This window comes from Candidozyma duobushaemuli (genome assembly GCF_002926085.2).
Source record: "Candidozyma duobushaemuli strain B09383 chromosome Unknown F_B09383, whole genome shotgun sequence".
Lineage (NCBI taxonomy): Eukaryota > Fungi > Ascomycota > Pichiomycetes > Serinales > Metschnikowiaceae > Candidozyma > Candidozyma duobushaemuli.
Genome location: NW_020289899.1, coordinates 585,490 through 612,075, shown reverse-complemented (window position 1 = coordinate 612,075; position 26,586 = coordinate 585,490). Strand labels below are relative to the sequence as shown.

The window sequence follows — 26,586 nt, the reverse complement described above, 5'->3', positions numbered from 1 at the left end:
CAGAGATGACCTGTGGTAAAGGGATTCGGGCAGTTTTGTGATTTGTCAATATGATTAAAGGATCTCGGAGAAAAGGTCTATAGATTTTGATAAGAACTTTTTGGTGGGTGGGGTGAATCTTATGGAGACCCTAGATGGGTAGTATGCAACGCAGACCAAAGTACGTACCAGTGAGACAGCGTTACGGTTCTTCGAAGCAACAAAAAAATAAAAAAGGGATAACTTTAAAACTTCGGTAGTATTGGCGCCGGAAGAGTCACTACTGCCTGTATGTTTTCTGACCGGGGTGCAATTCTGCTGGTCTTAGTCTACCTCAGAATGGCTGCGAAAACGTATTTGCACCCAAAAACTACTGCTTCACGAACACTTGAAACTCCCACTCTTCTTCGAAAAATCAACAAAACATGCGCTACGCCTCCAAAACCCTCAAGCACAAGAAAGGGTTTTACCACCGAAAATACAGACCCCGTCTGTGCTCCTCGGTGTTTGATCTTCCTTTAAACCAGCCTTCTTCACCACTATCTCCAGGAAGTGACGAATCTGTCATTGACGAGATATTCAGTGCTTTTGCCGCAAGTAGCCCTTATGTGATTGAATCTCTTGAATCAGTGGAGCCAGATCGGTCTAGGGTCTCCACTGCCGATACACTTCCTACGGTCCCAGAAGGTACCCCAGTGCTTGTTCACAAACCCACGGAACTAGAACCGTTTCCCCGAGAACCTATAAAGCTGACCCCGGTTAAGGTCTCAAGAATACCCACAAAACCGAGAATTACCACCTTGGACCGCTGGCACTTAAGAGAACTAGAGCGTATCTACTACCTGAACAATGTGTGGAAGTACCATAGAATCAAGGCGGTCAGATTCGGCTGGAGGGCAATGAGGGCAAGAGTGAAGGCACTTTTGGGATACCGGGCTGAAGTTGAAGTGAAGCTTCCTGTGAGATCTGTTAAATCACCGAATGTGGAATGTTTGTTGTGGGATGGATCGTCAGAGGAGAGTATCAGCTGCTCTGAGGTGTTACCAAGGATCAGAGGGAGGCGTCTGAAACAAAAAATTGAGTTTGAAAAGAAAGTTGTTCAAAGTGAAACTGTACCAAATTCTCAGAGAAAAGGTTCCGGCAATTGTGATGAGCATTCCTTGAGACTGGCACCAGAGAAGGTGAAACCCAAAAGTAGTCCCAGAGATGATGATTCTAACAACCATCCAGGAGAAAAGCGAAAACCGCCGGTGCCAGGCTCTCGAGACTCTTCGTGGCAATTGGTGAAAAAGCCCATCAATTTGAAACCACAGAAGTGGGACAAGTCTACAACAGAGAGATTCAACAACATGATCCTACAAGAGCACTACGGCAACCTCATCAAGAGCTTCATGAGCTGTCAGAAAAGAGTCACCTTATCGAAAGACTTCCTCCTCGAATTGAACTTTTCAGGGTCTCAAGGGTTCAGCGGGTTTCAGAATGCCGTTAGTATGGCCCTCAAAGCACGGTCGGCAGTAGACGAGTTGGAGGGTGGGTTTAGGAAGATGATACCGTTGGGAATCAAGTCAGCGGAATTTAGTAAGTGCTTGGGTATCAAGCTTCCAGAGTTAGATCACCATTGGGCATGGCTGCGAAATGAGGGTTCCTCAAACATTGAAACGAAAATGCATCTCGATACGCAAGGCCACTTGCTGGTGAACTTACTTCTTGATGACAAGAATGAGAAGAAGGGCGTTTCTGAGTCTACTTCAAATCCTGGGCCTGATTCCATACCGAGATCGAGAGGCCTGGATAATCCATCACACTCTAGGTTTGCCGGCGCTGAAAGTCTTTGCACCACTGCAGACGACTTGATACGGGCTGCTCGAGATATACTTGGTTAAAACGAAATCGACGACGAAGAAGAAAGTTCTCAGTGAAGTTTTATGTACCTCTGGAAGTTAATGAGAATGGCTGCGAAACTATGTAATGGCTGCAAACTGGGTTCGGTAATGCCAAAGACCGCACCACCTAATATTCTCGACTCAAGCTTTCTAACGTATCGTTCAGCTTCAAGTCTCATTTGACGTGTCAAAAATAAACTAAAGTAGCTAGAAATGGTTATGGGATGGTCCTTTGGCCTTGTAGCTCATCAGATACGTAAAGTACTGTGACCTGATTGCAAGATTCCTAATTGCCATCTCATCATCTATATTCTCTAAAAAAGAACACTATTTTAATTAGCCGATTGATATAAACTTGTGATATCCTTCCCAAATGGGTAACCATGTCTAATGGCCCTGCTACCTGGTGTACAGGTGCGATGGGTTATCTCTGCGATGAGCCGGATCATCGCTACAACCAATATTCACCATGGCTAAGGTGGCTAAAAAGAAGTTTTCGTCTGCTCCAGACCCCACGGGCAAGACCGTGGCGGCCGATAAAGCCATGAACTCGGTTTTCAAGTTCAACACAAACCTCGGTCAGCATATTCTCAAGAACCCGCTTGTGGCTCAGGGCATCGTGGATAAGGCTCAAATCAAGCCCAGTGATATCGTCTTGGAAGTCGGTCCTGGTACCGGTAACTTGACGGTCAGAATCTTGGAAAAAGCACGCAAGGTTATTGCCTCGGAAATGGACCCTCGAATGGCTGCTGAACTTACCAAGAGAGTCGCTGGTACACCCAACCAGAAGAAGCTTGAAATCATCTTGGGTGACTTCATCAAGGCGGAGCTTCCGTACTTTGACGTTTGCATTTCGAACACTCCTTACCAGATTTCTTCCCCTTTGGTTTTCAAGCTCTTGAACCAACCCAACCCTCCTAGAGTGTCCATTCTTATGTTCCAGAGAGAATTCGCTTTACGTCTTTTGGCCCGTCCTGGCGACGCCTTGTACTGTCGTCTCTCTGCCAACGTTCAAATGTGGGCCAATGTCACGCATATCATGAAGGTCGGCAAGAACAATTTTAGACCTCCTCCTCAGGTGGAGTCCTCTGTGGTGAGAGTCGAGATCAAACAGCCTAGACCCAACATAGACTTCAACGAGTGGGACGGCTTGCTTCGAATTGTGTTTGTGAGAAAAAACAAGACCATCTCTGCTGGTTTCAAATCAAGCAACGTCATTGAGATCTTGGAGAAGAACTACAAGACGCTTTTGGCGACTCAGAACGCTGACGATGGCATGATGGTCGACTCCAAAACGGACTTGAAGGACGTCGTCAAGGAAAAAATCGAAACTGTGTTGAGAGAAACCGATTTCGCCGAAAAGCGTGCTGCCAAGCTCGACCAGACAGACTTCCTCAAGCTTCTTTACGCCTTCCACCAGGTGGGCATCCACTTTGCATAAACCTTGTACTATATAATCTATCATCTATCGTCTTTTACCGCTCTTCAGTGTATCCTTCTCTATCACCTCGCCAACACCACCAAGCTCTTCGAGCTGGTCCTCGGCCATTCTCACCTGCTCTCTTCTCTCCCAGAAACGATCCTCACAGAGATCAAATGCAGCCTTCTTGAGGTACTTACCTCTGGCGTCTCTGTTACTGGAAATGGACCACTCGAGGAATTGAGCGCCAGTACGGATGTAAAAGGCTCGGAGGTTTTCGAAAGGCTTTGGATGTGGGAGCCATGGACGAGGGTCAGGAATCTCGTCCTCGTTTTCTTCTTCTTCTTCCTCCTCCTCGATTTCTTCTTCCTCTTCCTCTTCAGCTTCCTCAGGCTCCTCCTCTTCGTCATCCTCTTCATCATCATCGTCCCCCTCGTCGTCAGAGCTCACATAAGTCTTGTCAAGCTCGCTGTGGTCCTCCCAGAACACCTTCACTCCATCAAGCTTGTTCAAGTCAATGGAGTACATCGAGTCGAGGTTGAATTCCTGTTCGCCTCTCTCGAAAATACCGCCAAAGATGTACAAGGAGTCGTCAGCAACACAGGCTGTGGCATTGAAACGGGGATGTGGAAGCTGGTTCACAACAGGGAATTCCACCTTGTCGCTCTCCATCTCCTCTCGTTCCTCCTGCTGCTTCAAACGCTCAATCTGAGAAACCTCCTCCGTTTCTTCGTCGTCATCGTTCAAGTTTGCCTTGGCCAAAATCGAGTTCAAGATATCCTCCAAGTCCTCGTCTCTGTTGTTCTTCTCCTTGACAGGCTCCTGCTTCTTCTTCTTACGAGGCTTCAACGTCAAGTTGTACCACCTGTTGACCTCCACCTGGTAAGACTGAAGGGTGTTGTAAAACTGAGACTCAATCTTCTCGTCACTTTCATCGTAATCATAGACACCGCCAAACATGATACCACGGTTTTTGTGGAACACCATGGAGCAGCCGACTCTGGGCGACGGACTGAAACCCTGCTTTCTTCTCCTTTCAAAGCGGATACCCTTAGGATCGGCCTTCATCTTCACCAACCACGTATCCGTGAGCACCTTACCCTTTTGCAGACCTTTCTTACCCTTGACCTTACAGTATCCACCGTAAATCACAGCACCTTCAGGATGGGGCACCATGGAATGACCAGAGCGGGCATCTGGAACAGGATGGGCGGGAGGGAACTCAGCTTGAGTCCATTTGTGTGTGGTAATATCAAAGAGCCACATATCGTGGAGATAGGTAGTCAGCACACCCAAGTCTCTGAAACCTCCATGCAAAATAATGTAGTGTTTCCACACACACATTCTGTGGCCGGATCTCGCCGAAGGACCCTTCTTCTGGTCAATCTTCTCCCACTCCTTGGTCTCAGCATCCAAAACCCAGGTATCGCCGTAGTGGTAGAAGGTGGACTGCTTGGGTGACGAAAATTCACCGCCAAACATCACCACAATTCCCGAAGGATGGGCACACATAGCATGCGAAGAACGAGGCAAAGGAGCGTTCTTTGAGGTGTACCTTCTCCATGTGTTGTTGTCGATGGTGTAGGTGTGCAAGTCGTTGTAGAACCTGGCCATACCGTTTTCGTTGGCTTCACCTCCAAACAATAGCAATTCTCTTTTTCCTTGAAGAGGACTGGCCACCATTGCCGGGTTGAGTCGTTTCGACGGCCTATCCACGACATCCACCTTCACAGCAAGAAGCTCTTCTTGTTCTTTGGCATACTGCTCCAAGATTGCATCGATGTCCTGGTCCTCTTCCTCGTCTTCTCCAGACTTCTTGGCCTGCTTTTTCTGCTTCAGCTCGGCCTTCTGGTTATTCTTCTTCTGCTTCTCTGCGGCACGGGCCTTTTTGTCCTCCTTGGACTTTTTGTCTTTCTTTCCCATGGTGGTAGCGATGGCTTCGCGATTTCGCAGCCATACGGTGAAGAGGTGAGGACGATGTGATGTGGATTTTGGTCAAGTGGGATTTGCTGAAGTGGAGGTGAATATTAGGTGAAGAAAATAGAGGAAAATATTCAGATTTTGGGTTTTGGGGGGTGGATTAAGGTCAATGGTACATCCATTGATTGACCTACCACGGTACCGGTTCAACAATAGCGAAACATCCTTTCAATCTTGAAAAATTTGGTATCATCCACTCAATTGACTTTCTCACTACAATGTCTTCATGAAATTTCCTCACATTAGTTTGACAAGTACTTCATAATTCAAGTGATTAGCTTTTCTTCATTGATTCACCAGACGCCTTGCATCGTTCTATTGTACATTCTACACCGAAATCGTCTTCCAGACGTTCAAACCGTCACCGCCAGTCGAAACAAGACAGCCGGGAATCTGTGGGTGCCATCTGACGTCCTTCACATGTCTCTGCCAGTGGACAAACAACAACTGTGGAGGAATGTCGTGCAATTCCTGAGCTTCCTTTCTCTGCTGGGAAATCTCTTCATCGTCAGCCTCAACAGCCAAATCCCACAAGGTCACAGTATTGTCCTCAGAAGACACAGCAATGATGGACTCGTCCAATGGGTTGAACGAGATGGAGGTCACAGGAGCCTTGTGGAAATCGTAGTGTGCAACTGGAGAAGGCTTGTCCTTACCGTTGAAGTTACGCAAGTCCCAGACACCCCAGGTGCCGTCGTCGTGACCGGATGCAAGCAAGTGGGAGATCTTGGTGCTCCATGAAATGACATTGACGTCGGACTTGGAGGCCTCCACTGAGATCACAGGCTTGTGCTTCTTGGATCTGGTGTCCCAGATTCTCACGTAACCGTCGCAGTCTCCGGTAGCGAAAACGGTGTTTTCATTAGTGGACCATTGAATGTCTTCGATGGACGCTTGTGATGCAAAAAATGGGGTCTTGTCGGTAACCCAGTTGGAGGTGGTTCTGTTGGTCAAGTGCACTCTGCCCAGGCAGTCACCCAGCAAAAGAGCACCGGTATTTATAAGCGGAGACCAGTCCAAACCGTAACCTTCGACATTGCCGTGGGTACGGATTGTGTGGATGGGTCTTTTGGCACCCTTGGGGATCATGTAGCCTGGGGTGTCGAAAGCCTTGTACTGGGGCAGGAGGTCGTAAATAAGCACTTCACCGTTTTCTTGCAGCGCTGCTGTCAAGTATTCGCCGGTCTGGGCGGCGTGGGGAGAAACTCTCAATCTGTTGGTCGTGGACTTGAGAGGGACGGTTTCGGAGATCATCGCAGGGTCGGAATCCTCGTCATCCTCGTCGTCTTCATCGTCATCGTCCTCGGCGTCATCCTTCACCAAAGTCTTGGCCAAAGACAGCAACTTCATGGTGATCAACTCGTTGTCCTTGGCTTTAGAGGCCTGAGTAGCAGTAGCCACATACAAAGACGCAGGGTACGTTCTTCTCTCGTTACCCAAGTTGTCGGGCAAAATGTCAAGCGTCAAACACGGCCAGGGCATGTTCACGTTGTGCAACATTTCGTACACCGTAGGGTCGGCTTCAAGCACCTCATCTGGACCAAGTGGTTTCGACCTGTGGGGCAAGTATATCTCGGGCTGGTTCTGGTTATTGTCAATTTCGATTTCTTCGATTTTGCCTTCACCTTCGGTAGCGCCCTCCTCGCCTTCAGAATCAAGCTCAATGATCTCTCCATCCGACTCAAAGTCGTCTCCATAAGGGTCCTCGTAGTCACCCATATCAACGTCTTTTTCTTCAATTTGTGCACCTGCAGCGGGAGGAACAGAACCGGAGGAGGCCTTGACGGCTCCACTGTTCACACCGTTTACGTCGTCTTCAGCTGCTCTTTTAGGCATCCTTGGGCATACGATGTAGTTGGTAGATGCCTGCGATGAGCTGAAAAAACGAACCACGGTCACGTGCGCGACCCGTCAAGGAGGCGTATCTCCAAGTATTTTAGAAATTTTCCAAAACGAAGGGTTCTATCGTTCTTTTCGGGCAAATTCACCTGTAATAACCATCTTTCACCTCTGGCCCTGGGTTTACCCACCTCCCCACATATACCCTGTTTTGACTTCGCAGCATCAACAACCATGGAGAGAAAGGCCTTCTTAGACCAGGAACCACCACCAGGGTACGTGGCCGGTGTGGGCCGAGGAGCTACTGGCTTCACCACTAGCGCCGATACCGGGCCGGTCCGTTTTGAGTCGGAATTTGGCACAGAGGACGAGGATCGTGGAGTCCTAGCACTGAAGGGAAACGATGAAGACGAGGAGGCAGACGAGATATACGAAGCCATTGAGAAGCGGCTTGAGAGAAGGCGGAAGCGGAGGGAAGCTGAGACCGAGGACGGCGTGGTCAAGATCGAAACGGGGTCGGGTACCATCACCTCTGAGTTTCTGGATCTCAAGAGCCAATTGGCGTCTGTGCTGGCTCTGGAATGGGCCAGTTTACCTGAAGTGGGTGATTTGACGAGGAGGAACAAAAGACAGAGGCTTCTCGAGCAACAGCTGCAAAGAACGTATGCTGCTCCTGATGTGCTTATTGCAGGGAGTGGAGGAGGCTTCAGAAATGATAAACAGGAGGTGAATGAAAACACAGAATCGCTTTTGGAGGAGTTGGAGGCTGACGCAGCTCAGCGTGTTGACGTGGACAGAAGCCGACAGATCTTGGCTTCTCTTCGGAAAACGGAACCTAACAAAGCTGACCTGTGGATCGCTTCAGCTAGGCTAGAAGAGCAGGCAAAGAACTTCGAGGCAGCAAAGAAGCTCATTGTCGAAGGATGCAATCGAGCTCCACATTCCGAGCTGGTCTGGCTCGAAAGCATCAAAATCCATAAAAAGTCGTCAGAAAGCACAAAGTTGTGCAAGTACATCATCAACGAGGCGCTACGGCTTAACTCAGAGTCAGAGCAGCTTTGGTTGCAGGCTGTGGAGCTTGAAAATCCAGCTGATGTCATTTCTCGCCGGAAGATTCTCATGAAGGCTTTGGAGTTTCTTCCCTCGAATTCAAAGCTCTGGAAAGCGCTTGTGGATTTGGAATCTGAGGACGACGACGTAAAGCGGATTTTGGAAAAGGCCACACAATTGTGTCCAGACGACTGGGAACTCTGGCTCGGATTGCTCAAGTTGTCTAGCTACTCCGATAGTAAAAAGGCGCTCAATTCGGCTAGAAAGCAGTTGCCTAAGAATCCGCATATCTGGGTCACTGCGCTTAAACTCGAAGAAAGAGAAAATACCGAAATCAGTGAGCAGAAACTAGTGAAAATGCTCAAGAAGGGTTTTGAGGAGCTCGAGAAGAACTCCTACGATCACGACAAGACGTTCTGGTTGGAAGAGGCTGCCATAGCTGAAAAAGAGGGTTTCACCAGCACAGCCAAAGCTATTGTCGAGAACTTATTTGTGTTGCTTTCTAAAGGTGACAACCAGATCGAGGAGGTCTTCAAAGCAGCCGAGCAGCTATCGAAAGAGTCAGCTTCCAAGAGCTCCATTCATATCTACGACTTGCTCACACACGAGTACCCTAACAATATTAGCTGCTGGTCACGATTGTTCAAGGTACTCCGAGAAGAGAAGCTCGACAAAGAGGAGATCTATCGGTTTTATGAAAAGGCGATCAAGGCCAATTCCGAAGTGGAGGTTCTTCGCTTGATGTATGCAAAGGATGCTTGGGTCACCTGTTCAGACGTGCCTCATGCTAGAAGTGTTCTCGATAAAGCCGAGAAGGATTTGCAAAAGAGTGAAAAGATCTACTTGGCTAAGCTCAAGCTTGAGGTTATGAATCATGATTATAAGAAGGCTTTCAATGTAGCCAAACTCGCATTGGAAGAATCACCCAGTACCTCGCCCAGATTGTGGTACAAATACATTCATTTATTAAGGTTCTGTCAATTCAAACAGCTAGAGTTTGTCACAGACGTTTCGATCACAGACATATGCGACGAGGCATTATCGAATTTCCCTGAAAACCCAAAACTATATTTACAAAAGTCACAAGTGCTTGAAGATACAGGGGATCTCCGCCAGGCTCGTGAAACATTATCAATCGGTTCCCGCAAATGTCCAAAATCAGCAGAAGTGTGGATTGCTTTAGCGAATCTTGACGTCAAATTGGGGCATCTTCGAGAGCAAGATCCATCCTTGACACTGGAATTCTTGAGAACCCAGCAAACGCCGAATTATGGGCTGCTAAGATTCTGTTGGAATTGGAAGAAAAAGATATCATTACAGCAAGGCAGCTTATTAATCGTGCTCGACAGCAATTTGCATCCTCGCCTGAAATTTGGATCCATCACCTAACGATGATTCCCAAGATGTCACACAGAAAGAATGCGTTTATTGATGCATTGAAGCAAACTAACAATGCGTCCGAGATTCTATTGGGTATAGGTGTATTTTTCTGGATCGACGGGCACTTCGCCAAAGCCAAAGCCTGGTTTGATAGGGCTCTCAACGCTGATAAACGCAATGGTGATGCATGGGGTTGGGCATTTTGTTTCATAGACAAGCTGGGCACCCCAAAGGAGAAATCTAAACTCATTGACGACTTGGCAACGCATTTCGATCTGATAAATAAAGGAAAGACATGGATCTCAGTCAAAAAGGATCCGAAGAACTTTGACAAAGGACCACAGGAGATCGTCGAGCAGGTCTCTCAAGCTTTGCTCGAGACATCAGTTGCAAAGTAAGATTTATCAAGAGTTGGTGGTCTTGTTTTGGTACAAGCGAAGATTTAATGCACTCAAGAAGCACGGAATCAGATCCTTCTCATTCACCCACTGTGTAACTAATTCAGAACATAGGTTGCGGAAGTCGTAGGCACCATGGGCTTTGAGGTCTTTCGTGTGCACATCGAGGGTCAAGTAGCACGCTTCAGACTCTTTGCCGTTTCTGTTCTGAAACTTGGAATAAAGTTTCATCTTTGAGCACAAATCATTAGGGTTCATTGGACTTGGAACAAACTCAATGGAATAGCCAAAGAATTTAGACACCAAAGACATAATTTTCTTGCTTTTGTCGGTGTAGACACTTGTCAAGCGACTGTTTTTCTTATTAAGCTGATCAATCTTGTTTTGTAGATTTTCCTTGTCGTTTTCTTGTCTGGCAAAAAGAGCCATTGGAACAGTTTCGACATCCGCATTGTTGACAAACTTTGTGATGAGTGCTTCGTTTTCCTTGCGGAGAAGATCGAGAGTCTCTTGCTTGACAAGCTGGTCCCTATTGAACGGATTCTTTCTGAGTTCGAGAATATGCGTCGTTTGGGTAGTTGCGTTGTCATAAGCATCAAGCTTATTTTTGAGAATGCTTACCTCATCTTTGAGTCCCTTTACTTTGGAAAGGAGCTCGATGTTCTCGTTTCGAAGCGTCTTCGTATTGAAAACGTGTGTATCGTCTTCTAGAATTCTTGGACGTTTTGTAGGTGCCAAAGGAGCAACACTGACGCCATTCCTTTCCTGGCGTAGGGTTTCTATCTCTTTCTTGTAGTCGTCAACCAATTTCTCCAAATTAGAGAGATACTGGTTAGTCGCCTGGCTCTTGTCTTTGTCTTCAGGTTCAGGGCTGGCACTCAGCTTGCGCAACAAAGCTGCGTCGAGCTCTTTGACAGATCTGCGAAGGAACTCGATCTCACGAGTGTTGAGAAGCTTTATCTTCTGAAGCTCCTTGAGTTCTGCTTGCGCTTTTTCGAGCTCTTCCTTCAACTTCCGATTCTCGGGCTCGAGCTCCTGCTCTAACTTGGCTATAAGTTGCTCGCCTGACTGTGTGAGCTCTGTGATAGACACCTGTGCCTGATTGAGCTTATCGTAGAGAACCAAGTTCTTGTTTTGCAAACCTCTATAATCCAGAAGGAGGCTAGAGACTTTGGCATCTTGGCTCTCGGCATCATCGCCGCCTTCCAAGTTCTGTGCTAAAAAGCCAAAATACTCGTCGAACTTCGCTTTGATCTCAAGACGACCGATTTCCAGCTGTGTAGCTCTGCGATCGGCACTCTCGAGACTTTCCACCTTATTGGACAACGAAGCACATTTTTGTCTCAAGAGCTCAACACTCGTCTTATGCTGGAGGAGCAGATCTACCTTGGCCTGAAGCTGACTGTTGGTCTGTTGGAGGGACATGTTTCTCAACCGTAGATCTTCCGCCGTCTTGATAACGGAGCCATTTTCTGACTGTCTCTTTGCCATCCTGAGGCGTTCGGTCAAGTCATCATTGAGCTGGGACAAGCGCAGGATTTCTTTCTCTAGCACCTTGACTTGGTCTCTATATTGGTCGTTCGCTGTAAGCTCCCGGTTGAGGTCTGCCCTGAGATGCTCACATTTGCCTGTCACGCTGTTGTACAGCCTCTCCAAGCGATCAAGCTGCTGCTTCAACAGTCTGTTTTCTTTCTTCAATGTGGAGGATTCAGCCAACGAGTCTGACGAGCTTTTCCCAGCGATATCCTTCTGGTTCTGCAATTTGCTTTGTAGCTCCTTTCTCTGGTTGAACACATAGTCAAAATTGCCTTGTAATGCGGCCAACTCCTCGTTCTTCCGTGAAAGAAGGTCCTCATACCTCTTCTTCAGTGAATCGCTACTCTGTTCAAGTAGGCGTTTTTCGGTTCGAAGAGCTCCATTTTCATACTCCAATTTGGAGATCCGCTCTAGTAAGTCGCCTTTGCTGTCTGACAGTCGGAATTCGACGAATGGCAGCAGGCTTCGTTGGGACATAAAGAAGGTGGAGTTGATGTTTTGCTCAGTATGGCGCGAACTGCAGTAGTCATTGTGGTGAAGCATCGGAGATTGCAAAAGTCGAATGGGCACTACCGGAAAATTGGAATTCATGAATGAAGGCAAATAGTGTCATTTGAGCAGAGAAGGCAGCTAGGGTTTAGAAGTGAATTGGGGTATTGTAAGTTTGTTGTATGGTGGAACATCCATGGCTGCGAAATCTGTCACTCTACTCATTATGTTGCATCTTACATTTTGTCCCAATTGGTAAATCGACTAACTTACTCGAGCTAGTTAGCAAGATATATATGAATCTATTGTAGGTCTCAATGGGGAAAAAGTGTCCTGAATTGTGTACCTATTATCTAGTGGTCGACAACTATCCGAGCATATCTCACGAAGGAATTGCTCAGAGTGGTCAACAGATCTTTTCTCATCTTCAGTCATGGAAGATTTGGATCACGACTGTTAACATTAAAAAATGTGGACTTCCTGCTTATGGCTAGTTCAGCTGCAACAGCTTTGTGAAACATCCCCTAAAATGCTTATAGTTTCCAAATTGCGGAATAAGTTTTGTTTAAATATGCAAATATAAGCTTTTGGCCCATTCCTTAACCCTCTCCAATTGCCTACCAAACTTTTTGCACCCACTAGAAACTGCTAGGCTCCATCGGAAGACTCCACGGCTGCCACACCCGTGCACCATGACTTCAATACTTGAGCGATCCAGGAATACCGTTCCACATATAATCATGTCCAAAGTGTACGTGCCCGGTATCCATATCGTCAAACTGTACTAACCCAGCAGACCCAGAAACTTTAAGCTTCTAGAGGAATTGGAGAAAGGCGAGAAGGGCTTGGGTGCCCAATCGATCTCTTATGGCTTGTCCAATCAGGACGATATCACCATGACCCACTGGAACGGCACCATCTTGGGCCCACCTCACCTGACCCACGAGAACCGCATCTATTCATTGAGCATTGTCTGTGGTGACGACTACCCAGAACAGCCCCCGGACGTGACCTTTGTGTCGAAAATCAACCTTCCTTGTGTCAACTCCGAGGGCAAGGTCGTCATCTCCGAGTTCGACACGTTGAAGAACTGGAAGCGCACCTACACCATGGAAACTGTTCTTTTAGAGTTGCGGAAGGCCATGGCGCTGGCCAGCAACAAGAAGCTCCCCAGCCGGCCGAGGGCTCCACGTATTAGTAATTTCATACTGCTTCAATCACCTTCATTGATCACTCCTTGGCTCTTTCGGGAATGGAGTCCGGCACACCGTGTTCTTCGAGCCACTTGTAGGTCTCCTTCTCTACTTGTAGGAACTTTTCAATATCCGGTCCATACTTCACACGCCGGATATTGTTCGTTTGGGCGTCGGTGACTTCTATGTTGATCCATCTTTCACCATGGTGCTTCTTCCCGTTGATAGTTTTCGTTTCAGGTACCAAACATCGCTGGAATACTCGTTTGAAGGGTAAGCAGACGAACTCGTAGCCTTCTTCTAGAATCTTGTAAGTGCACTCATTCTGAGTTAGCGATTTCAATTGGCATTTGTACTTCTCGGGATTCTTGAGCTGCTCTGCAAACTGCAGCTGCACCTCTGCACGTGAGTGAACGACCACAGGTGGCGCCATGGTGGTAGTTGTGAAGATGCCTTGTGGAAGCCAGAAGAGGGTGTATTTAGGGTGCACGGGTGTCACCATACCATACCCAGTAAAGTCCAGAAACCAAGGTAAAGTAATAGAGATTTTCAAATCTTTTAATATCTATTCAGATGAAAGTCCATCCCTTTTATGTTTGGTATACTTATTTGGATGAATAGAGCTGCGGTGTATGGAGAATATCAACCAATGCGCCTAACACTACTAAAGCATACAGATTACGGATCTAAAAGATCTATATGCTTCTTTAGGAATGTCTGGATTAAGAACAATGGCGAAAATTTTATTAGAGTTCGTCTGGCTGCACCCACTTACATCTGGTTCATACGGAATGTTGCATTACTAGCATAAGACAGACCTAATCCTTCTTGTTTCTGGCAGCCTTCTTCAAGGCTCTGGCACGGATGCTCTTGTGCATGCTGAGGTTCAACTTGTTAGCAACGCTCGAGTACACACCGACAGTGTTCTCGATACCAAAGTGCATCAAGGCATGGGTCCAGAATGGAGTGGAGGTAGCAAATCTCTCCTGAGCACCGCTACGACGACCAACGCTGGCCAATGTAGACTGGACAAAAGCCTTTGGCGAAGGAATGGTAGCACTGGTTCTTCTGATCTTGGACATAGCAGAGGTGACCAAATAGGAGACAACGAGCTCAACATCAATACCCTGAGGCTTCAACTCACCGGCCAAAGCAGCAGACCACTGTTGCAAGAAAGCCTTGGAGCCGGAGTAGGTAGCCAAGTAAGGAGTGGGCAACAAACCGCCAAAAGAGCCCATGGTAAGAATAAGACCCCTAGAGGACTTGTCGGAAACGGTCTCGGCAATCAATGGGGCCACAATCTGGGTGATCTTCAAAGTGACGGTGTTGTTCAAGGTAATAATGTCCACCAATTCCTTCTCCTCGGTCTCCAAGAATGGCACTGGGATGGAGTGGGACTGACCAACGTTGTTGATCAACACAGTCACGGGCAAACCGGCAATTGACTCACGCAAGAGCTCGTAGTTTGCTGGAGCATCGGTGGACGCGTCGAAAGCCACGTACTTGGTCTCCACTCCGTACTTAGCAGCGATTTCATCAGCAAGTGCCTCCAACTTCGAAGCAGTTCTCGAAACCAAAACAACATTGAGACCCTTTTTGGCAAGCTGGAGAGCGTACTCCTTACCAATTCCATCAGAGGCACCAGTAATGACGGCCCATTTGCCTTTTTTGGCACCATACTTGGAAAAGTTGGTGGCTGGAAGAACAAAGATGTCAGCCAACAAAGCACCAAGCGACAAGGTCAAGTTGGTGATTTTGTAGATACCTGTGAAGAGAGCGGCAAACAAAAAGGCCTGCACGAGCTTTGACTCCGATACGGAGACTATGAAGTCTTGAATAGCCATGATGGTGGTGGTGTAGGTGACTTCAATATACTTTTCAGTGTTGCGCGCCATAGCCATCCTTGGCAGAGTACATAGGAGACAATGTGTAGAGGCAATATCCCGAGGAATCCGGTTTGAGATAGTAGTTTTTGTTAGTATTAGCACATGGCGGTGACGCCGATTTAAAACATATGGGGAAGGCTCTGTGCCCACGGATACCAGCATTCCGGGGTCTGATAGTAGTAGCGAGCAGGTTACTATGGTACACTCCACAGTGATGTGGATGGGCGTTGACCGGAGGTGTCAAAAGCGGAAGAATAAATTAGTTGTTTAGTCAAAGTGGGAGATTATGTGAGCAGATAAAGCAAAATTGCATTGTCGAATGACGCCAGGGATAGATACTTGCCTTAGCATGTACTCATCTCACACCTCTCAGACTCACAAAAAGGTAAACTCATCGAGCTTCTCGGATGTCATTTCCACATTCAAGGCGTCCCTCTTGGCATAAACATCTAGAAGGTCCATGTGGGCTTTGAGCTTGTGCACCTGCGCTTGTAACAGCCCAAGGGACCTATTTACATTGACAAGCTCTTGGTGACGTGCTTCTAGGCGCAGGGCCACTTTGCCATCCCTGATATGTAGTATGGAGATCCATGGGTCTGTGTATGTGGAAGCAGAGCTACCTTGATCTCTGGATGCTCTAGGGGAAGTACCCGAGCTTGGAATGTGCCGAGGCGACGATGTATCATGTTTGGGCGTACCCACAGACTTGCTGCGGCTTGGCTCCTTGGTGAACTCTCTTCTATCTCTGTCTCTGTAGTCTGAGTAGTGCCCATCCCTGCTATCTCGAGGCAGCGGTCTGTCCCTGCTATATGAGGGCTCACGTTCTCTGTAGTCGTCCCTCCTATCTTCTTCTCTGTACTCTCTTGGATCTCTATCCCTTGGATCCCTTTCCCTGGGGTCTCTATCCCGGGGATCTCTGTCTCTTGGATCTAGTTCCCTTGGATCTCTCTCTCTGGGGTAGCTGTCTCTAGGGTAGCTGTCTCTAGGGTAGCTGTCTCTGGGGTAGCTGTCTCTGGGATCACGGTCCCTAGGATCTCTGTAACGTGGCTCTCTATCCCTGGGGTCCCTTGGGTCTCCATAATCTCTTCTGTATTCTCTTCCTCTTGGAGCTCCTCTTCCACGGCCTCTATAGCCAGAACCTCTGTAGTGGTCTCTACCTCCACGGTAGCCTCCTCTTCCCCCACGTGGTCCTTCGTATCGCCTATCCGGGTAACCTCTGTCACCGTAGTTGTATCCGCTCATATGGAGAAAGGTGTAGTTGAAAGTGAGAAGTGTTGATGTCTGGGGTGTAGAGGTGTACTACTTGATGGAGTACCACTAGTATAGAAGAGACAAAGCTGAATTTTGTGATTCAACAAGAATTCTTACCTGCGGGGCATTTTGGTCATTTTTCCTGTAATTTATTTGTCTTTACTATTTTTGTGTCTCTTGTTGCACTAAGCCCGAAGATAACGATACTGGCATAGTGGCTGCAAAATAGACCTCACTGGACACCCATACAACACTACATGCAGCAGTGCCAAACTACACCCCAACAACAAAACCTAATACATTCATCATCTCTTGACTATATCCAAAGCCTAGATTCCAAGGTAGGGCTTGCCCACATCGAACCGATACGTCTTGTACTGGTCGACGTAGATCTGGTTATTGAGCTCCACCTTACCACCAACTTCCGACACAATGTCCTCATTTCCACAAACAAGAAGAATACCGTTTGCATTTGCAGGCATCTCCTCAACTGGATCGAGATTGTGAAGCGAATTCACCAAAGCGTTGGCAACAACCCTCGACATGGCCATAGCCCAGCCTGCCGATTTCATGATGGGAATTTCCACCAAATCACCCACACAGAAGAAGTGCTTGATTGGCTCGTTGCTGTCGGGAATCTCAAGCTGGAGGTACTTGTTGACGAAGACATTGTTCTTGGGAGAAACGTATTTTTCAAGACCACCGGCAAGAATGGATGTGTTGTTGTGGAAAGCGGTGCACCAGTACGTGAAGTCAGTCTCGACAATGTCGCCATTGGTGAGCTCCAAGTTGTGATTCTCTAGTTCTTGCTTCACACGCACACCAGTCATGATCTTAACCTTTGCACGCTCAAGCGATTCCCTAACAGCTTGCTTGAACTCATCGGTAAGTGGCTCTGGAGGGAAAGTGGCATGAGGATGAATCAAAATAACTTCTTTATCTGGATGTTTTGTCTTGATATCACCAGCGATCTCAATACCCACCGCACCAGCACCCACTACAGCGATTTTGTTGTGCTTCTTCACGGTCGCATTGAAGTTGACCATCTCTTCAAGATAGCTCTCCCAGTTAAGGGCATCTGGAGAGGAGGGCCACGTTCTGTTTCTGCCGGCTGCGAAAACACAGTAGTCGAAGGAAATGTTCTCTTCATTGTCGGAGTTGTTGAGCTTGTACTTTGCTTCCTTCTCCTTCAATTCTGTCACCTTACCTTGAATATAGGTAAGTTCAATGTCCTCGTTCACGCCTGGCTCAATGGCAGGGCCGACCTTGTTCACGACAAACTCGTCGTCAGAAAGCATCCTATCGAAACGACAAGTCTTGTACTTCTCCATTGACACATACTGAGTTTTGGAAAACTCCGGGTCCACAATCGACCGAGGTACACCAAGGACGTTAAGAAAGCCTGCCTTGGGCTCCACAAGCGTCACAGTAAGCTTCTTCTCCACCTTCTTCTCCTTCAAGAAGTTCTTCAATTGGTTGATGAAGGCCATGCCTCCGTAGGAGCCACCAACAACCAAAATGTTCGTGGATAAGGAAGCCACCAGTTTCAGAACAGCAGATGCAATTGTCATGATTACCGAACAACTTGGGGAAATCTGGGGTCTTATATAGCTGTGGGTGCAAAACTATGGCGATGCAGGGCTTCTATGCTGGAATATAAGGAAATGGCACCGTTGCGTGAATTTAGGCGTATATGTTGGTTCTGTGAAGGAGGGTCATACTGACAGGGGCTTAGAAGATGGAAAAGATAAAGAGCGGCTCCGAAATGGTCACCTTGGCATGTGTGCCAGCGCTAATAAGCAGTGTGTACAGAGACGGAGACGGAGTAGGGTTTCGGACCCGAGCCGGGAGATCTGGGCTTCCCTGGGACCAGGAATGAATCCTTTTTCAACTAATTTTTGTTATTAGTGCTTCAGACTCACCTTTTAATCTCACCAATTCTTATTATTTTCTTGTCTGATGGTGTTGTGTTTGAGGCATCTGGCGCCGTAGAGATCTCGTATTTTCAGTGCTCGGAGCCACGGCTTTATTTCCTGATCTAGGGGAATAATGGAGTTTGACGTACCCCGTTGAGTGCGACTGGAATATCGGTGCCGAGGTCGGCATTCTCATCGGACCGGTGGGTGTGTCCAGGAATTGTTCCAAATGCAGTTAGAGGGGCTCATCTAGACGGAGATGGGTTTTTGTTGTGGAGCAGAGGCAGCGTGGAAGAAGACTGGAAATAAAGTAGACACGAATGAGGACTTTGGAGGAATAAGCGAGAGAGCTTTGGAGGTGGAGCACTGGTTTGGTGGACTGGGCTGACGGAATCTGGAGTGACTTTTTGACTTTATGGAGCTTAGCCACGATCCACAATATTGTCTCTAATTCCGTCGCTCGAGCCGATGAATCCGACAAAGGCTGTATGACCTCATTGCTGTGACTAAAGTGAGTAAGCATTAGTAAGTTGTAGAGGCCTGTAAAAGGAAGCGTGTCATCACCGCAGCCAGACGGTCGGGCAAAGTGGCACGGTACTCCGAGATGAACAAAAATCCTCTTTTGGCGGACATCATTCACTTTTAACGGTCGTTTTGTGATCTGTTGAAGAAGCAAGTGATCTGTACCTGTCTCACCTCTATAACTACAAACGAATCTTTTGTTTCCATCCCTCAATACATCACCATATCTATTCCCTAGTGATATAGCCAAGCATCAATAAAGAAGAACTCTTGTTTTCTTGACACGCTCCAGACATACACCAAAACTTCACCACTTGAACGCACTTTTCGGTGGCTGCAAACACGGTTCACCGAAGCTGCATTCCTGCACACATCAACACCGTGTGCAAGGCTTTTTCATGTAATTACTTTTCCCGATTGGGACACTCGGTAAACAAACCTAGTACGCCTAGCAAGACCCTCTCTTTAGCGAACAATCCACCATCATTCTTCATGGAAGAACTTCAGCCACCACTCCATAAACCATATACTTACGATGACTACGACGAAGTGTCCCTGTTCGATTGTGCATCTATAGAATCGCCTTCCCTGGCTGCATCCATTTTCGATGAACTTGTCTTCACTAATAAGCTAGACTTACACAAATTTCTAGATGACATGGCCACATTTCATGATTGCATTGATGATAGGTTTAACGGCATGACAAAAAGAATAGAATCCTTAGCATCGAATTGTCTCCGACATAGACAATTGTTAGAATCATCCTTAAGCAAGAGCGATGCCATGTCAGCTCTGCTTGAAGTCATGAGAAGCCAAGTGGATCATTGCTTACAATATATCAGGCCTGAAAAGGAGCCTGAATTGATTGAAGTCAAAGTGATCCCTTCGCCCCCTCCCATTTACTCTTCGGAGTACATCGACAACTACATGAAGAAGAACCAAAACGAGTCTTCCTACAAAGCCATTGTTGCAATCGTTGCAATGCTACTATACGTGGTCTTTATCCGTGACCGAAGCGAATGAAATGAATGAGTGACTGTGGTGGATTAGCCCATGTTCACTGAGCGAGGATAGCTGTCGTAGGCTTCGTCATTGTCTTCCTGGAAGTAAGGGTGCACCAACGCCCTCTTGGCGCTGATTCTGTTGCTGGGGTCGTAGTTCAACATTTGCTCAAGCAAGTCGACACCGTCCCTATCCAACGAAGGAATGTGCGGGCCCAAGTCACTACGTTCCCACTTTGGCCATGTTGTTTTGAAGTCCGGCAAGTACGTCACGTCTGGCCACACCTCCTCGTTGGGCGTACCCAAAATTCTGAAAATACGGAAAATCTCATCAATCTCGGAGTCACCAGGGAAAAGCGGTTTTCTGTTGCACATCTCGGCAAAGATACATCCGACAGACCACATATCCACACCAGTCGAATACTGTTTACCACCCAAAAGAATCTCCGGGGCCCTGTACCAAAGCGTCACCACCTCGTGGGTGTAAGCACGCAAGGGCACACCGAAAGCACGAGCCAAACCAAAGTCAGCGAGCTTCAAGTTACCGTCCTTGTCAATAAGCAAGTTTTGAGGCTTCAAGTCTCGGTGCAAAACACGGTGTGAATGGCAGTGCTTGATACCTTTGATCAACTGGTGCATAAACCTCTTGACCATGGAAGGCTCCAAGCCTGCTCCCTGGGGAATCAGCTCCATATACTTCTTCAAATCTAAGTCCAAAAACTCAAAAACCAAGTAGAGCTTGTGTGAGTCGGAGTGGATGATGTCGTAAAGACGCACGATATTGTCATCTCTCATCTCCTTGAGCAACGAAATCTCTCTGATAGCTGTAGAAGGCACACCTTCATCCTCAGACTCCAATCTGATCTTCTTCAAGGCTACCACACGGTTGTTGTGGCGGGTATCCAAGGCTTTGTAAACCACACCATATGTTCCTAGCATTAGCATAATTTGTAAAATAAATATGAATTCACATACCCTCGCCGATCTTCTCCTGGCGCTGGAAATCAGAAAGCTCCACCATGCTATGGAAGAAGGAGGTCGCGTCTATTCGCGTTGGAGGTGGATGCTTGTTGACGAGATGCACGGGTGTTGGGAAGAACACCCACTAATTTGGCGTAATCTCGATTAAAAAAAGTGAATATTGAAGATGATTCTTGTAGTTGGCTGAACTTGATTATAGAATTGCATTTATAATCTTAAAGGATGGTGTTTGAGTGTGGTATCTCGGTTGGAGTATTTCGCAGCCATACTCAGGGCTGAGATTGGGGAATTAGAACATGTGGGTAGATCTACTAAACTTATGTTTTGCTACACAGATTCTGTTTCTTCTCACATCAAGAAACAACAGTTAAAAAGTTTGATGAAATGTATTCGAATCTTGCCCATGGCATCTCATGATACTTCTCATCCCCACATTCCACTTTCTCACAATTTGGGCAATTCTCACGATGTGCATGCATAATTGCAGTAACAGCTGACTTTTGTGACATTCTCCAAACGAATTTGGAAAACTATTGATCTACGAATGTGAGTCCAATAGAATCTTTATTTCCCTTATGTTATTAACGTTTTTGATGATAATGGCAAATACTTTTTAAAGAATCGATATACGGCCAAATACCAGTTTGGTAAGATGTACGATCGCTCTACTAACTACAACCATAATAGGTACCGGGCCTCCTGGCCATCGTCGTAAATTAATGCTGGTCCTAACTGTATGCATAGGGAAAATTAAACATAGACCTGTCGTTTTGTTCTTTTGATGTAGCGCCTACTCCAGCACCCCATTGAGCACGGAAGCTTGAAGCTGGCCGTCTCCAGCGGCACAAACCTTGATCTCACGACCCCACTCACTATTAAGTATCTGTTTGCCGTTGATACGGCGGTTGGGCATCGGATCAAGGATGGAGTAGATAACGTTACGGCACCGAGCTCTCTTGAGAGCCTCAATGGGCTCGTAGCCAGTAGCGTCCTTACGCTTTGTCAAGTACTCCTGGAAGAACTCGTCCTTTTTGGGGTCGGCCAACTTCCACAATTGGCGACCGGTTCTCATGGCCATGTAAATGACACCGCAGGCCCAGATGTCAACGCAACGGGGGTCAAACGACTCCTGGGTGAACTCTTCTGGGGCGATGTAAGGGCTGGAGCCACAAATGCCTTCACTGAGTTGGATTTCCTCTTCCCAGGCCATCTTGAAGCACTCACCATTACCAAAATCGGTGATTTTCAACACACCCTGCTGAGTTAAAAGCAAGTTCTCCGGCTTCAAGTCACGATGAGCGACACCCATATCATGCATGTAGTTGACACCTCGTATGAGCTGCTTGAAGAAGCAGTCAGCCTCAGCGTACTCTAATTTTCCAGCAGCAATAATCAATGTGTACAAGTCACCACCAGAACAGAACTCCATCACCTCGCAGTAGTCGCCCTTGGCGTCCTTGAGCAAGTCTAGGGTGTCGATGATGTTCAAATGCTTCAAGGAGGAGGATATGCAAAACTCTGACGTCAAACGCCTGGAATACTTCTTTTCGGACTCGTTGGGTTTTCTCCTGAACTCCTTCACGGCGTACAAGACCTCGTCGGCGCTAGTAGCCTCGACCTTCTTGTGGGCCACTCTCACCACGCCAAACGAGCCCTTGCCAATCACCTCCTGGCAGCGGCCGTACTTTTCAACGAAGGAACGGCAGTCCTGCTGGCTCATGGGGTCTAGTAGCTCGCCGTGCTCCTGGTAAGGAGAGGTGTTGTTTTTGACCTGGTGAACCAAGCCGGCGAAAAGCGTGGGTGGTTTCTCCGGGTCGGGCTTGTTTTCGTTGTTCTGCACGGGCGAGAGGATGTTGGGCACCGCCAGCTTGGCCTCGTCTCGGAGTTTCTTCGCACCCAAGAGGTCCTTAAGCATATTGCTGAGCTTCTCCTGGCGCTTCGTGGCACGGAGATTGTGCTCGTGGTAGCCGTCCTCGATCATCTTGAAGCGCAGCTTTGGAGGAGCCGCTGGCAAGTTTGTCTGGGACGCCAGCGGCAGCACATTGGCCAGGGACCGCAGCGTGCTTTGCGGAGTCTTTCTCTTAGCACTCAGCGATCTCAGCACCGACGCCAGTTTCAGGCCCGGAGCAGGAGGTGCCAGAAGCCCGCTTGGCCCCAGACCGGAGGTTTTCCGTGGGGCCTGGTGGGAGTTGGCAGACAGAGGCCGTGATGAGGGCGGCAGTTTCTGGGCAAAGCCGTCGTGGAGAGCCAGCATAAGCGGCTGTGGATGGACCAAGTGGTCGTAGGAGTTGGCGGAGGCGCCGTTGGAGTCGGAGTTGACCGAAGCGCCTGACGGCAGCGTGGCGTTTGCTTTTCTGTCAGCTGGCAAGGGGTACAAAACATCGTCTTCTGGGATCGGGGGCGAGGCGATTTTGGCGAATTCCGCCACCAGGACGCCGTGGGGGGACTGGGGCGCCAGCAGCAGCGGCAGAAGCAGCCATTTTTCTCTGTCTGGTGTTTTCAGCTGTTGTCTTTCAGGAGACTTTTGTCTGTCCTTGTCCTTTTCGTGAAGGGACAGGAGGTGGAGGGAGGAGGAGGAGACGCCAAAGAGGCGGCCCAACTTGGACATTTTGGAAGTTTCGGGCTTTTTCTGTTTTTCGCCCATTTTGATGAAGAAATGTGGCTAAGGACGTGCCTCAGGCCTGACCGTTAAGAATGAAGCAGGTGAGTGTGAGAAAGTAAAAAAAAAAAAAGGCCGCTTTGACGCACAGAAGATAAACAGAGGACCGAAAAAATAAAAAAACAAAAATGTCGGGGGCAAAAAAAAACTTTAATAATGGGCAGGGCCGTGGGCACGGGTCAGCAGGAAAATGACAAATATTACTGGAATCAGCGGGTCTGGAGTTAAGCAAGGCAGCATGAGGCTGAGGCCGAGAAACAGAGTCTGGCTGCGAAGACCAGGGATGAGAATGGAGGGCTTTCAAATGAGGGAGGAATGGGCTTTAGAGATGTAAGGTGGAGCTTTTCAGGTTCGCTTAAAAGAGTTGTTCATCAAACACCTAGTTGAAAATCATAATGGGTTGCAAAATCCCTGGTGTCCATGACAATCGGTGACTAGCGATCTGCGAAGGCATACTGCGGATTCCGTTGGAGCGGCTAATAGCCCTTGCGCTTCAGGCATGGATGGTTCGATATCATGCTTTTTTTTAGAACGAGGTAGGTTTTCTGGCACCTAGCAACTAGGAGGTGGCGACACAATGGCTGCAAACCGCGGTGTCACCTGGATGGCTGTCACGGGCTTGAAACGAGGGAGGGGAGGCCAGGGCCATATGACTCAGAGCCAAGAGTCTTTTTTTGGCAGTGCTGATAAAGTGTGATTTGGATTTGATTTTCTTGTTTTTTTAGGGTGCCCGTGGGTGATGAGGATGTGGTGGAGGTCTGGCTGGAAGCTTTATTCCGTTCCGTCGCAGCGCAACCTGCCCGCTGACATCACAACGTAAGGAAAGAGGTGGTGATTTGATCAGCCGTGGCATCGATCTGGGGTTGTGGATGGAGGGCTTAAGATTTTGAATGAGTTTTTTTTTTTTTTTTTTGTTTGTTTGTTTTCCAGCTTCTCCTTCCTTTCAATGTCTGGCGGCTTCGGGCTTCGGGGCTTCGGATGCCAACGGCTTGACTGATCCATCGCATGTCTCCAAACCATTAGCCGCAAAAAGCACAATTATCAATTCCACACCGCCTCTCTGTACGAGTCCCGAAACTGTGTCACTCGCTTTTGTGTCTCTCACAGCCTCTCAGATTGCCGTGCGGCACAGCAGTTTTTAGACTGAGCGGATTGGCCAGGCTAGGAGAGGATGGTGGTTAAGGTTTCGGAACGGATTTACGTAATTGATGTGGAAGGTTTCGCTGGAGGTGTTGTGGATTGCTGTGTGGTGAAGGTGTCATTCGGAGACAATGGGAGCCAAGAAAGCAGTGGCATTTGACGGGTGACACCACATTGTTACGGTGGTTGAGGTAAACGATAAGAGTAAAGTGTATATGGAAGATGGCTTTCAAGATGCGCTTGAGCATGGACCCTGTGCACAAAGCCACAGTTCTTCAGGTTTCTCTGTTTAAGCGCATGCACATGTATGTACCTTGAGGAGCATGAGTGGTAGACACCAGGTTGAGGTATATGGATAAGAGGTGTTAGGTTGATTGATTTTAAATTATGTGTTGCTTTCAAGAAGACAACCTGAAACTATTTATGTTCTTCCTTTATCGGACTGGATAATGCTGGCGAAGGGAACTACCTGACGATGTATACCTTTTGCAGCAGGTCAGTTTATTGATTCTTTATTACTCGGAAAGAACGGACTGGTATTTGCCTTGAAAAGCCTAGCATCGTCATATTTAACCAGGTCGTCCACTCCGTTCATCAAAGGTTTGGGGCCTATCCCAGACAAAAAGGCCCACCACAATCACCCATTTTGAGTAGAGTTTGGCTCACCTCTCAAACGACTTCTTGCCGGTTTTTTACTCTTGTCACGAATTAAGCGTTGGATGAAGTTGATGAAAAACTTCACTGCCCACCTCAACTCAAATAGATCGAATTAGGGTTCCATATATTGGATGACCGAGGACCAACAAGGAGTAGCAAAGAAGCAATCGAAAGCATACTTCGAAGACCTGTCGATCATTTTCTTGAATGATGACAATGTTCCACCCAGGTTTACTGGTCTGTGACTTGACTTGATCCCTTCCGACATTATTGCAGAACAGGTCCTATCGCAAGTTATCATCAAGGGTGTTCTTTCTCGTTCAGCCAATGTCTCCAAGAAAGCAGCACCTTCATCAACGTCCTTAACATGTTTCCGAATATAGTCGCAATATTGCAAGCCAACTCCTTTCGAAACATTTTGGAAGGTCAAGTGTAACCACCAAATAAAGTCTTTCGACCGTATAAGTACGAAAGGAATCTTAAACAGGCATTTCTACTCACCAGAGTCCGCATTTTCGTCACATCTCGTCATTTCTGCCACAATAATTGACGCCTCAACATACCAGACCAGTCGTCTCAGTAGGACTTCTTAGCTGCTTAACAACAGACCCAATCTGCTACAAGACCCTCCAAACATCCATCTACCTCCTCCCTTTTTAGCCTCTTGTCTCACCCACCCATACCCTACACATCCTTACCGTAATACGTGTATCCTAGTGTCTACTCCTGGACAATGAAGTCCTTGAACTCCACATACGCCTTTTCAAGATCGTCGTTCACCACAACCTTGTCGTGAGCACCGGTTTCAGCGTACTCCATCTCGGCAGCAGCAGCAGCGATTCTCTTGGCAATGGAGTCCTCCGTCTCAGTGCCTCTCCCCGCCAATCTCTCCTTCAAAACGTCAATAGAAGGCGGACTCAAAAACAAGTAACGAGCGTCAAGCGACGACTGCTTCACAGCCTTGACGCCTTGCATATCAATGTCCAAAATACAGATTTTGTTCTGCTGGGCCACGTCGTCCACGGCCTTGATGGACGTGCCGTAGTAGTTGCCCGAAAACTGGGCCCACTCGATGAACTTCTTTTCCTCAATCATCTTCTTGAAGTCATCCACAGTGGTGAAGTGGTAGTCCACACCGTCCTTCTCGCCAGCTCTTGGAGATCTTGTGGTGTTGGAAACGGAGAAACCAAACTTGTCTGGGAACTCAGCAAGGAGCTTTTTGAGAAGAGTCGACTTGCCGGTACCGGAGGGGCCGGAGATCACAACTGGTCTGGGCATAATGAATGAAGAAGTCAAGTTGGTTTTTTCTCAACGCGCACCGTGTAAAAGTAGCGATGGATGCAAACAGAGGGTGAGGGGGTATAGAGAAACTCCAACGGATGAAGTTTTGTGGCGTTTCAAAATGTCGATAATTTCGATGGACTAT

The 26,586-nt window shown here is 47.6% G+C and overlaps 15 protein-coding genes across 15 annotated transcripts; 5 read left to right on the top strand and 10 right to left on the bottom strand. All coding sequences in view use genetic code 12, as the record gives it.

Annotated features, from left to right (window-relative positions):
* Positions 1–404: 404 nt before the first annotated feature.
* CXQ87_004934 (uncharacterized protein) lies at positions 405–1,862 on the top strand (the record flags this gene model as incomplete). Its single annotated transcript, XM_025483366.1, has 1 exon — positions 405–1,862. One exon carries the CDS (start codon positions 405–407, stop codon positions 1,860–1,862), a length of 1,458 nt encoding a protein of 485 aa, XP_025337579.1.
* Positions 1,863–2,331: 469 nt separating this feature from the next.
* DIM1 (putative dimethyladenosine transferase) lies at positions 2,332–3,303 on the top strand (the record flags this gene model as incomplete). Its single annotated transcript, XM_025483365.1, has 1 exon — positions 2,332–3,303. One exon carries the CDS (start codon positions 2,332–2,334, stop codon positions 3,301–3,303), a length of 972 nt encoding a protein of 323 aa, XP_025337578.1.
* Positions 3,304–3,327: 24 nt separating this feature from the next.
* CXQ87_004932 (uncharacterized protein) lies at positions 3,328–5,205 on the bottom strand (the record flags this gene model as incomplete). The annotated part of the gene is made up of 1 exon (XM_025483364.1): positions 3,328–5,205. The coding sequence occupies one exon, from the start codon at positions 5,203–5,205 to the stop codon at positions 3,328–3,330; it is 1,878 nt and encodes a 625-aa protein (XP_025337577.1).
* A 384-nt stretch (positions 5,206–5,589) lies between these two features.
* Positions 5,590–7,098, bottom strand: CXQ87_004931 (ribosome biosynthesis protein; the record flags this gene model as incomplete). The annotated part of the gene is made up of 1 exon (XM_025483363.1): positions 5,590–7,098. The coding sequence occupies one exon, from the start codon at positions 7,096–7,098 to the stop codon at positions 5,590–5,592; it is 1,509 nt and encodes a 502-aa protein (XP_025337576.1).
* Positions 7,099–7,335: 237 nt separating this feature from the next.
* CXQ87_004930 (U4/U6-U5 snRNP complex subunit) lies at positions 7,336–9,540 on the top strand (the record flags this gene model as incomplete). Its single annotated transcript, XM_025483362.1, has 1 exon — positions 7,336–9,540. One exon carries the CDS (start codon positions 7,336–7,338, stop codon positions 9,538–9,540), a length of 2,205 nt encoding a protein of 734 aa, XP_025337575.1.
* Positions 9,541–9,935: 395 nt separating this feature from the next.
* Positions 9,936–11,942, bottom strand: CXQ87_004929 (coiled-coil domain-containing protein; the record flags this gene model as incomplete). The annotated part of the gene is made up of 1 exon (XM_025483361.1): positions 9,936–11,942. The coding sequence occupies one exon, from the start codon at positions 11,940–11,942 to the stop codon at positions 9,936–9,938; it is 2,007 nt and encodes a 668-aa protein (XP_025337574.1).
* A 752-nt stretch (positions 11,943–12,694) lies between these two features.
* On the top strand, positions 12,695–13,152 carry CXQ87_004928 (E2 ubiquitin-conjugating protein; the record flags this gene model as incomplete). Its single annotated transcript, XM_025483360.1, has 3 exons — positions 12,695–12,735; positions 12,757–13,072; positions 13,111–13,152. The coding sequence occupies 3 exons, from the start codon at positions 12,695–12,697 to the stop codon at positions 13,150–13,152; spliced, it is 399 nt and encodes a 132-aa protein (XP_025337573.1).
* Positions 13,153–13,184: 32 nt separating this feature from the next.
* Positions 13,185–13,580, bottom strand: CXQ87_004927 (uncharacterized protein; the record flags this gene model as incomplete). The annotated part of the gene is made up of 1 exon (XM_025483359.1): positions 13,185–13,580. One exon carries the CDS (start codon positions 13,578–13,580, stop codon positions 13,185–13,187), a length of 396 nt encoding a protein of 131 aa, XP_025337572.1.
* Positions 13,581–13,965: 385 nt separating this feature from the next.
* Positions 13,966–14,991, bottom strand: CXQ87_004926 (ketoreductase; the record flags this gene model as incomplete). Its single annotated transcript, XM_025483358.1, has 1 exon — positions 13,966–14,991. One exon carries the CDS (start codon positions 14,989–14,991, stop codon positions 13,966–13,968), a length of 1,026 nt encoding a protein of 341 aa, XP_025337571.1.
* Positions 14,992–15,408: 417 nt separating this feature from the next.
* CXQ87_004925 (uncharacterized protein) lies at positions 15,409–16,275 on the bottom strand (the record flags this gene model as incomplete). Its single annotated transcript, XM_025483357.1, has 1 exon — positions 15,409–16,275. The coding sequence occupies one exon, from the start codon at positions 16,273–16,275 to the stop codon at positions 15,409–15,411; it is 867 nt and encodes a 288-aa protein (XP_025337570.1).
* A 338-nt stretch (positions 16,276–16,613) lies between these two features.
* Positions 16,614–17,855, bottom strand: CXQ87_004924 (uncharacterized protein; the record flags this gene model as incomplete). The annotated part of the gene is made up of 1 exon (XM_025483356.1): positions 16,614–17,855. The coding sequence occupies one exon, from the start codon at positions 17,853–17,855 to the stop codon at positions 16,614–16,616; it is 1,242 nt and encodes a 413-aa protein (XP_025337569.1).
* A 1,359-nt stretch (positions 17,856–19,214) lies between these two features.
* CXQ87_004923 (uncharacterized protein) lies at positions 19,215–19,745 on the top strand (the record flags this gene model as incomplete). The annotated part of the gene is made up of 1 exon (XM_025483355.1): positions 19,215–19,745. One exon carries the CDS (start codon positions 19,215–19,217, stop codon positions 19,743–19,745), a length of 531 nt encoding a protein of 176 aa, XP_025337568.1.
* Positions 19,746–19,768: 23 nt separating this feature from the next.
* CDC28 (cyclin-dependent serine/threonine-protein kinase) lies at positions 19,769–20,662 on the bottom strand (the record flags this gene model as incomplete). The annotated part of the gene is made up of 1 exon (XM_025483354.1): positions 19,769–20,662. One exon carries the CDS (start codon positions 20,660–20,662, stop codon positions 19,769–19,771), a length of 894 nt encoding a protein of 297 aa, XP_025337567.1.
* Positions 20,663–21,494: 832 nt separating this feature from the next.
* Positions 21,495–23,312, bottom strand: CXQ87_004921 (serine/threonine protein kinase; the record flags this gene model as incomplete). The annotated part of the gene is made up of 1 exon (XM_025483353.1): positions 21,495–23,312. The coding sequence occupies one exon, from the start codon at positions 23,310–23,312 to the stop codon at positions 21,495–21,497; it is 1,818 nt and encodes a 605-aa protein (XP_025337566.1).
* A 2,568-nt stretch (positions 23,313–25,880) lies between these two features.
* GUK1 (guanylate kinase) lies at positions 25,881–26,438 on the bottom strand (the record flags this gene model as incomplete). Its single annotated transcript, XM_025483352.1, has 1 exon — positions 25,881–26,438. One exon carries the CDS (start codon positions 26,436–26,438, stop codon positions 25,881–25,883), a length of 558 nt encoding a protein of 185 aa, XP_025337565.1.
* Between the last annotated feature and the right edge of the window lie 148 nt (positions 26,439–26,586).